The sequence below is a fragment of the Penaeus monodon genome, chromosome 13 (genome assembly GCF_015228065.2).
Source record: "Penaeus monodon isolate SGIC_2016 chromosome 13, NSTDA_Pmon_1, whole genome shotgun sequence".
NCBI lineage: Eukaryota > Metazoa > Arthropoda > Malacostraca > Decapoda > Penaeidae > Penaeus > Penaeus monodon.
The window spans coordinates 3,542,438-3,552,437 of record NC_051398.1 but is presented as its reverse complement, the minus strand read 5'-3'; the positions used below and the strand labels follow the sequence as shown (position 1 = coordinate 3,552,437).

Below are 10,000 nucleotides of genomic sequence, written 5' to 3'. Positions count from 1 at the left end.
ATTTCTATCTCTACCTATATCTATATCTCTATCTATACCAATATTTATATCTGTATCTATACCTATATCTATCTGTATCTATCTATCTACCTACCTACCTACTATCTACCTGTCTATCTATATTATATACTTAGTAATGACATTTTTTTTTTTTACATTTTTTCATCTTACATTTTCCACATATTCATATCGTTGTTATTATGATTATTCTTTTCATCACCATCATCATTGTTGTTATTATTCTATTTCTTGTTAATATCGATGTTAACATTATTATGGAAATTTAGTATTAACATTATCATAATGATTGACGCTATCTTATTATTTCCAACACCTTCGCTATTGTTGATGTTACTGCTATGCTTAATATTAAATTTATTGTTATTATTAACGTCATTAGACTGGTGACAGTGATGAAGATGTCATTATCAATATTTGTGCATAGTCGTTATCGCCAATTTTTCTTTTCTCTGTTATAGATTTTCTACTTATGGTTATATCATTTTTATTATTGCTATATATCCTATTATTATATGATTATGACAAAGACAATTTCTTAAAGTCATTTTAATTTAACCAACTATAGTGACTACCTACAGGTAATAATTTTTTTTTTTCTTTTTTTTGTGTGTGTTTGTATTATCTGTCATCATCCATCAAATAGGATATTACAAACTACTATTATTTAACCAAAGTTCTCGCTTTCTTTCACATCATCTTATTTTTTTCTTTTCTTTAAGTACTTCGTCGAAATAACTTCTTTGCAGATATGCGTGTAGTTCTATTCCTACTTTGTCATAGAAAAGCGTCTATGTATATTTCCCTTTTTCATTATAACGCCCCTTCTCTGATCAGTTCTAATAGTGCTACCATATAACACGGACGGAAAATCGCCTAGTTGGGAACAGGCTGTAAAATTAATGTGAATTAATAATATTTCGTCATAATTTTCAGTGCCGCTGTCATGCAGGACCAGATTTAGGCGTTGGCTATAGAAGCTATAGAAGCTCACTAATCGTTTTATTTTATTTATTTATTTTTTATGCCATGGTTTGTTTATTACTATGATTACTGTATCGTAATATTCATTAAAATATTTCAGCGTTTACTTAAATAAACATATACTGTTCATGGCGGGTTAGCACACCGCCTCTTTCTCTGTAAATAAAGCATCTACTGTTTCTCATACTTCATGTGTACTGAAGAATACCCTAGTAAAGTTTGGAAATATGAAGAAACCCATGGTTAAAGTGTGAAAATGTGCTTCTCTTCTACATACTGCGGCTGGTATGGTTGAAAAAACTCTTTTGCTTGGTATGTGAGAAGAATTTTTTTTTAGCGTATATTTACTAAAATAAAAAATGAATATTACTGAAGTAAATGGATAAAACGTGGTGAAACTGGAATCAAAAGAAAACACGTCTTTTTTTTTGTCCACTCAACTAAATTACCATTAAAAATTGATATGATTACTATTGATACAATACAAAATAATCCATTATGTGGCATATAACATTTAATTCCCCCATTTTCATGGAAATGTCTATTTTTTCAAATGTTTAAGATAAAGAAGGAAATCGTACAATGCTTCGAATATTCTGAGTAGTTACTCCTCAAATGTAACCATTTTCTATGACGCTTACGTTGTTTCAGAAAACGTAAGCTATTCTATGCATAACACTGCCAAATGAAGTGAAAAATAATCATTGTATAACTTTGCTCAAAATGTGTCAAACTGAGTGCATGACATTATTTCTTTCGGTTATTAGAATAATAGCACACGATTAACGCAATGATTAAGGTGGTGCTTCCCAACCTTAAGATCAATAATAAGAGGGATAACTTATTAATAATGTTACAACCTTATAACTTATGAGGTATAAACCCTACAAGAGTAATCATTTTCTTTCTCTCTATATCTTAATATAACATGTCATGAAGATAAAAAAAAAAAAAAAAGTTACTGTTATCATCTTACAAATTTGTTTAGAATTTTACTAAACTGTTTATGGTAACAGATTCCTTTGTAATAACATGATTTTTTTTTTCAAGGGGACCTTTCGTTATAAGACCCAAGGTTGGGAATGACCAAAACGACAATATCATAACACAGTGTATCCATTATAAAAAAAAACAAAAGACAATGTAAAATTTACCTGTGTCTGAACTATAAAGGTGTTTATGTTCTTTTAGATAAAACTGCTGTTAACTGAAACATGAAGGGGGATTCGGAGACGATTTTTGTAATAGAAAAGTGAGAAAGAAAGAGAGAAAGAAAAAGAAGGAAAAAAAGAAACCCACTAAAATATTAGGTTTCGAAAAAGAAAGAAAGAAGGAAACAGAGAAAGAATAAACAAAGGTAAGTTCGAATAGTGAAAATATTGATTGTATTCAGAACCAACTCCTGTTATGTCACTATTAATGATGGATAGGACCGAAGGCGGATAAATACTGGACGTGTGTGCTAATAGATTTATGACAGCGTATTGAAAGTACGTGACTATCTAAAATAACACAAACAACATAGAATGTTTCTAAGATATTTGCTATACTGCCCTTGCTATACCCATGTACTGTTTGGCGTTGGCATATTATGGAAATCACAGACACTAAATCAATGATTTTTAACCTGGGGAGTCGTGTTCTTTCGCTGATAGTCAAAAAGGGTTCTGTTAAAAGAAGTTTATGACTTGTATGTATTTTAATTTTCTGTATTTTGCATTTTTGCGGATTTTTTTTTCGTGTCATTTTCCACAAATCTGGATATTCATATCATTCTATCTTATCTCTACAACAAAGTTTACGTTACGAAAAATTATCACTGGGGGTTTCACAATACCCAAGAGAGAGTCAAGCCCCCCCCCAAAAAAAAAAAAAAAAGGTTAAGAACACAGATCTCTATACATCTTATCTTATACAAATTATAACATTTTATCTTAAGTGGAAAAAAAAAAGATCATGGCGAAAGGCCTCCAAACGCTAATGCAAAAGTACATTCCTTCCTTCCATTCTGTAAGTTAAGCATTGCAAATTTCTTAGGTTGCACTGTTATCTTATCAGAGTTTCTAGTCACGGTGAATGTCTCATAACCATTATTTATCATAGTAGTTATATATATGTGTGTGTATAGTTATTTTAGGTGTTAATGATTTATGAGTAATGATATGTAAATAAAAGTACTCGAGATACTAAAGTCTTTAATATGAAACTCCTTAGCATAAAAAATAACAACATATGGTATGCTTACTGTCTATACATGTATTAAAGCATACCTATTAGCACGATATATACACACAAATCATACAGGAATAATGCCCAAAAATATGTATTTGGAAATCACAACGAAAAATATCAATTTTGTAACTGGCATCTTCTCGACACAAGGAAAATGAAATAAGGAATAGTAACTTTTCATATAAAAACCATGCTGTCAAAAAATAGCTTATTTTAGTTGCTCTTACAATCAACAGATGGCGTGGTCAACCTTTTGGTCCTGAAAACTTAGTGCGACTTTTCTGTACAAACATTTTCATTAATGGACAACTGTGGCAAATTAGGTGGTCGACCAAAATGTAAAATAATTCAGAAAATTATCTCTATTTATTCACTTATTTCTCTATTTATGTCTTTTCCTTATTTCAAAATTCCTTGGGTATTCAGATATTCTATATCAAGTCAACCAGTGACTCATTGCTTTAAAATGCCCTTTTCAGACTATAAACACATCTCATTCACTCTCCACATAATCAGAATAAATTAAAACGAACTCCAAAAACAACTGAATAGAAGATAAAAACAAACAACAAATATAAAAAAACAACATAATAGAAAATAAAAACAATAGAACACAAACTATGAAATATAAAAGAAAAGAAAAGAAGAAAAAAAAAATCACATTCCCTCAAAACACATTACGAGAACAACCACCACCTACAGCCTTCCGTGCACAGTCGCCCACAGATCAAAGAACTTGTGAACAGCTTCGGTGAAAATACTGTGCACGGTGTGAGCGTCTGAGAGCGTGCCGGAGGAACACCTGGAGGAGGAGGCGTTGCAGGAACCTTGTCTCGAGAGGCCGTTGTCGATGTAGTAAGCCAGGTCCTTCTGTCCATAGAAATACCCGAGGCTTGCGCTGGTTGTAGGGAGAGAAAAGGGAGGGTAGTGTTATAGAATCTCGGTGAAGTTTGATGTGAAATGTAAAAAAAAAAAGAATGATTTTTAAGTAATAAGTTAAAAAACATGGAAAAGTTTCGACACTAAAAAAAAAAAAGAAACAAAAAACACATTAAAAGAATAGCAAAAAAACATTCAACGAGTGAAGCAAATGTGAAAGGCAAAAAGACACTGAAAAAGACACATTATTAATGCAATCCCACAAACAGACCCCCCCATCTTAAACATAAAACAAGCAAACAAACACACACAAACGAATGAAACCACCACAAAGCTACCGAACAACCCCACAACCCCTCTCCAGACCACAACGACTCGAACGACCTCGAACAACGACTCACACAAACAAATCCGAGACAGAGGGCGCAGGCAGCGGCGTCTCCTCGAGCTGCTGACAGAGGAACTGCCCGACGCAGGCATAGTGGCCCTCTCGCTGCAACTTCATGATAGCGGCGACCTTTCCTGGGATCTCGAGGGCAGAGGATCTGTCGTCGAAGGATCTGCTTTCGCTGTGACTGAAAAGGGGAGGTTTTAGGTAATCGTTATTGACTTGTGTTATTAGTGTTGTTATTAATCTTGTTGTTTTGTTGTTGTTAGTATTGCTTTCATTATGGTTATTGTTATTATTATCACTATTTTATCATCATCATGTACGGTTTAACTTAAACATATTTTCTTTAAATGAAACATCGTATTAAGGCTAATATATTTTAAATGACGACTTTACAACTATCTGGACTGACTGTATGCTCGTCTCTCTCTCTCCCTCCATCCCACCCTCCCTCTCCCTCTCCCCCCTCCCACTCTCCCTCTCCCTCCCCTCTCTCCATCTCCCTCTCCTCTCTCCACCTCTCTCCACCTCTCTCCACCTCTCTCCACCTCTCTCTCCTCTCTCCTCTCTCCACCTCTCTCTCCTCTCTCCACCTCTCTCTCCTCTCTCCACCTCTCTCCACCTCTCTCTCTCTCTCTCTCACTCTCTCTCTCTCTCTCTCTCGCTCCCCTCGCTCTCTCCTCTCGCTCTCTCCCTCTCGCTCTCTCCTCTTCGGGTCTCTCCCTCTCGCTCTCTCCCTCTCTCTCTCTCTCTCTCTCTCTCTCTCCACTCTCTCCTTTTCTCTCTCTCTCTCTCCTCTCTCACTTTCTCTCCTTCCTCTCTTCCCCTCGCTCTCTCTCTTCGCTTTTTCTCCCCTTTCGCTCTCTCTCTTCGCTCTCTCTCTTTCGCTCTCTCTCTTTCTCTCTCTCTCTCTCTCTCTCTCTCTCTCTCCTCTCTCTCTCTCTCTCTCTCTCCCCTTCTCCCTCTCTCTCTTCTCTCTCCCCTCTCTCTCTCCCCCTCTCTCCTCTCTCCTCTCCCTCCTTTTCTCTCTCTCCTTTCCCTTTTTTTTTTCTCCCCCTCTCTCTCCTTTTCTCTCCTTTTTCCCCCTCTTTCCTCTCCTTCCCCTCCCCTTTTTTCCCCTCTCTCTTCCCCTTTTCCCTCCCCCTCCCCCCCTTTCCTCTCCTCCCCCTCTCCTCCCTCTTCCCTCTCCTCCCTCCCCTTTGCTCTCGCCCCCCCCCTCCTCCTCCTCTTTCCCCCCTTTCCCCCCCCCTCCTCTCTCCTCTCGCCTCTTCCCCCCCCTTTTTTTTCCCCCTCGGCCCCCTTCTCCTCTTCTCTTCCCCCCTTTTCCTCCCTTTTCCCCCCTCTTCATCTCTTTCTCCCCCCTCTCCCCTTTTCTCTCTCTCTCCCCCCTTCCTCTTTTTCCCCCCCTTCCTCCCCTCCCTCCCCTCCTCTCTCTCTCCTCTTCCTCCTCCCCTCTTTCTCCCCTCTCTTCTCCCCTCCCCCCCCCTCCTTTTCTTCTTTCTCTCCTTCTCTCTCTCTCTCCCCTCTCTCCTTTTTTCCCCTCTCTTTTTCCCCCCTTTCCTCCCTTTTCCCTCCTCCTTTTTTTTCCCCCTCTCTCTCTCTTCTCTTTCCCCCCCTTTCCCTTTTCCCCCTTTTCTCTTTTTTTTCTTTTTCTCTCCCCTTTTTTTTTTTCTCTCTCCCCCTTCTTCCCCCTCCTCTCTCTTTTTCCCCTCTCTCTCCCTCTCCCTCTCCTCCCTCTCCTCCCCCTCCCCTCTCTCCTCTCTCCCTTCTCTTCTCTCCTCTCTCCTTTCCCCTCCCCCCCCTCCTCCTCTTCCCCTTTTTCTCGTTTTCCTTCCCCCTCTCCTCTTTTCCCCCCCCCCTCTCTTCTCTCTCCTCCTCTCTCTCCCTTTTTTTTCTTTCCCCCCCCCCCCCCTCTCCTCTCTCTCTCCCTCTCTCCTCTCTCTCTCTCTCTCTCCCTTTTCCCTCTCTTCTCTCTCTCTCTCTCCTTCTCTTCTCCTCTCCCCCTCCCCCCCCTCTCTCTCCCTCCCCCTCCTTCCCCTCTCTCTCCTCTCCCCCTCTTCTCCTTTTTCGCTTCCCCTCCCCCCCCCCCTTCCCCTCCCTTTTTTCTCCCCTCTCTCTCTCCCCTTTTTCCCCTCCCCTCTCCTCCTCTCTCCTCTCCTCTTCCTCTCCCCCCTCTCTCTCTTTCCCCTCCCCCTCCCCTCCTCCCCTCCTTCTCTCTTTCCCCCCCCCTTTCCCCCTTTTTCTCTCTCTCTCCTTTTCTCTCTCTCTCTCCCCCTTTCTCCTTTTCTTTCCCCCCCCCTCTCCTTCCTCTCTCTTTCCCTCTCTCTCTCCTCCTCCCCTCCCCTCTTTCCTTCCCCTTCTTCTCTTTTCTCTCCCCCCCCCTCTCCCTTCTCCCCCTTCCCCTCTTTCCCCTTCCTCTCTCTCTTTTTCTCCTTTTCTCCCTCCTCCTTCCCCCTTTTTTTTCCCCCCTCCTTTTCTCTCTCCCTCTCTCTCTCCTTTTTCTCTCTTTTTCCCCCCTTTTCCCTTTTTCCCTCCCTTTCCCTCCTTTTTCCTTTTCTCCCCTCTCTCTCTTCTTCCCCTTTTTTCTCTCCTCTTCTCCTCTTTTCTCCCCCCTCCTCTTCTCCTTCCCTCTCTCTCCTCTTTCCCCCTCTCTTCCCCTCTCCTCTCCTCCTTTTCCTTCCCCCCCCCCCTCTTTCTCTCTCTCTCTCTTCTCTCTCTTCCTTTTCCCCTCTCCCCTCTCTCCTTTTTCCTCCCCTCTCCCTTTTCCCCCTCCCTCTCTCTCTTCCCTTCCTTTTTCCCCTCCCCCTTCCCTCCCGCCCCTTCCCCCCTTTTTTTTCCCCCCCCCCCCCCCCCCCCCCCCCCCCCCCCCCCCCCCCCCGGGCCCCTCCCCCCCCCCCCCCCCCCCCCCCCCCCCCCCCCCCCCCCAAAAAAAAAAAAAACCCCCCCCCCCCCCCCCCCCCCAAACCCCCAAAACCCCCCCCCCCCCCCCCCCCCGGGCCCCCCCTTTTGAAACCCCCCCCTTTTTCCCCCCCCCCGGGCCGGGCCCCGTCCGGTTCTGGGGCGGGGTTTTTGCCCCTTTAAAAAAAGGGGGGGGGGTTTTTTCTTTTAAAAAAAAATAAAAAAAGGGGAAAAAAATAAAAGGGGGGGAAAGGGGGAAAAAAAAAAAAAAAAAAAAAAAAAAAAAAAAAAAAAACAAAAAAAAAAAAAAAAAAAAAAAAAAAAAAAAAAAAAAAAAAAAAAAAAAAAAAAAAAAAAAAAAAAAAAAAAAAAAAAAAAAAAAAAAAGAAAAAAAAAAAAAAAAAAAAAAAAAAAAAAAAAAAACGGGAAAAGAAAAAAAAAAAAAAATGGGGCTGGTGCGGCGGATAGGAGGCCGGGGAGGAAAACGGGGGGGTTAAAAATTAGAAAAAGGGTGTAGGGGGAAAAATTGGGGAAATGTGAAAAGAAAAGGGGGGGGGGGAAAAGGGGGGGAGGGAGGGGGGGGGGAAAAAAAAGGGGAAAGGGAAAAAAAAAGGGGGGGGGGGAGGAAAGGGGGGAAAAGAGAGAAGGGAAAAAAAAAAAAAAAAAGAAAGAGGAGGGGGGGGGGGAAGGAAACCCCCTGAAAAAAAAAGGGGGGAAAAAGAAAAGAAAATGGGGGTAAAGGGGGAAAAAAAAGTTGTGAAAAGAAAAAGGGGGGGAAAGGGGGGGAAAAGGGAGGGGAAAGGGAAGAAAAAGGGGAAGGAAGGGGGAAAGGGAAAAAGGGGGGGGGGGGGGAGGGGAGGGGAGGGAGGGAAAAGGGGGAAAGGGGAGAAAAAAGGAAAAGAAAAGAAAAAAAAGAGGGGAAGGGGGAAGGTGGGGGGAGAAAAAAAAGGGGGGTTTGGGAAGGGAAAAAGGGGTTTTGAAGGGGGGAAAAGGGGAAAAATTTGGGAAAGAAAAAGGGGGGGAGGGGGAAAGGGGAAGGGGGTGGGAGAGAGGGAGGGGTTTCTCCTTCCCTTTTTTTCCCTTTTTTTTGGGGCCCCCCCTTTTTCTCTCCCTTCTCCTCCCTTTTCCCCTCTCTCCCCCCCCCTTTTTTTCCCCCCTCCCTTCCCTCCCCTCCCCCTCTCTCCTCATCCCTTTTCCCCTCCTCCTTCCCCCCTCTTTTTCCCCTCCCCTCCATCTTTTCCTTCCTTCCCTTTTTTTTCCTCTCTTTTTCCCCCTCTCCTCCTCTCCCTCTCCTCTCCCCTCTCTCCTCTCTCTCTCCTTCCTCTTCCCTTTCCTCTCTCCTCTCTTTCCTCTTTCCCCCTCTCCCTCTTTCTCCTCTCTCCCCCTCTCCCCCCCTTTTTCCCTTTTTTTTTTTTCCTTCTCCCCCCCTTTTTTTTTCCCCTCCCTCTCTCCCCCCCTTTCCCTCTCCCTTCTTCCCCCTTTCCTCTCCTCTCCTTTCCTCTCTTTCCCCTTTTTTTTTTTCCCCCCTCCTCCCTCTCTCCTCTTTTTCTCTCCCTCCCCCCTCTCCCCTCCCCCCTCCTCCTCTCCCCTCTCTCTTCTCTTCCCCTTTTTCCTCCTTCCCCCCCCTTTTCTTCCCTCCCCATCCTTTACCCTCTCCCCTTCCCTTCCCTCCCCTCTTCCTCTCCTTTTCTCCCCTTCCTCCTCTTCCCTCTCTCCTCTCCTCTCCTTTTTTCTCCTCCCTCTTCCTCTTTTTTTCCCCCTTTTTTTTCTCTCCCTTTCTCTCTTTCCCCTCTCTCCCCCTCCCCCCTCTCTCCCCTTCCCTCTCTCCTCTTCCCCTCCTCTTCCTCTTCTCTTTTTCCTCTCTCCCTCTTCCCCTCTCCTCCTCTGTCGCTTTCCCTTTTTTTTCCCCTCTTCTCCCCTTTTCCCCTCCTCTCCCTCCTCTCTCTTTTCCCCCTTCCTCCCCTCTTCCCTTTTCTCCTCTCTCTTCTTTTCTTTCGCCTCTCTCTCCTTTCCCCCTCTCTCTCTTCCTCCCCTCCCCTTTGCCTCTCTTCCCCCCTCCCTCCTTTCCCTCTCCCCCTCTCTCTCTCCCTTCCTCCCTCCTCTCTTTTTTCCCCTCCCTCTCTTTCTCTTTCTTTCCCTCTCCCTTTCTTCTCCCCTCTCCCTTTTCCCCTTTTCTCTTCCCTCTCTTCTCTTCTCCCTTTTCTTCTCTTCTCCCCTTTTTTTCTTCCTTTTGCCTCCTCTCCTCTCTTCTCCTCCCCTCTCTCTCTCTTCCCCTCTCTCCTCTCCTCTCTCTCCTCCTCTTTCCCCCCCTCCCTTTCCCCTCTTTTTCGCCTCCCCCCCCCCTCTCTCCTCTCTCCTTCTCTCCTCTCTCTCTCCTCTTCCCTCTCTCCTCTCCCCTCCTCTCCTTCTCCTCTCCCTCCTTTTCTCCTCTCTTCCTTTTCTCCCCATTTTCTCTCTCTCTCTCTCTCTCTCTCCCCTTTTTTTTCCCCCTTTTCCCCCTCTCCCTCTCTCTCTCTCTCCTTCTCCCCTCTCTCTTCCCCCCTCTCTCTCTTCCCCCTTTTCCCCTCTCTCTCTCCCTCCCTCTCCCTTTTTCTCTTC

The 10,000-nt window shown here is 43.7% G+C and overlaps 1 protein-coding gene across 1 annotated transcript in view; it reads right to left on the bottom strand.

Annotated features, from left to right (window-relative positions):
- Positions 1 to 3,183: 3,183 nt before the first annotated feature.
- The window catches only part of LOC119580028, a 16,194-nt gene continuing 9,377 nt past the window's right edge, over positions 3,184 to 10,000 (bottom strand). Inside the window, exons 4-5 of the mRNA XM_037927883.1 lie at positions 4,515 to 4,688; positions 3,184 to 4,132 (exon numbers count right to left, since the gene is read on the bottom strand). Of these exons, the coding sequence (XP_037783811.1) occupies positions 3,931 to 4,132; positions 4,515 to 4,688 (376 nt within the window). The 3' untranslated portion in view covers positions 3,184 to 3,930. The remainder of the gene's footprint in view (positions 4,133 to 4,514; positions 4,689 to 10,000) is intronic.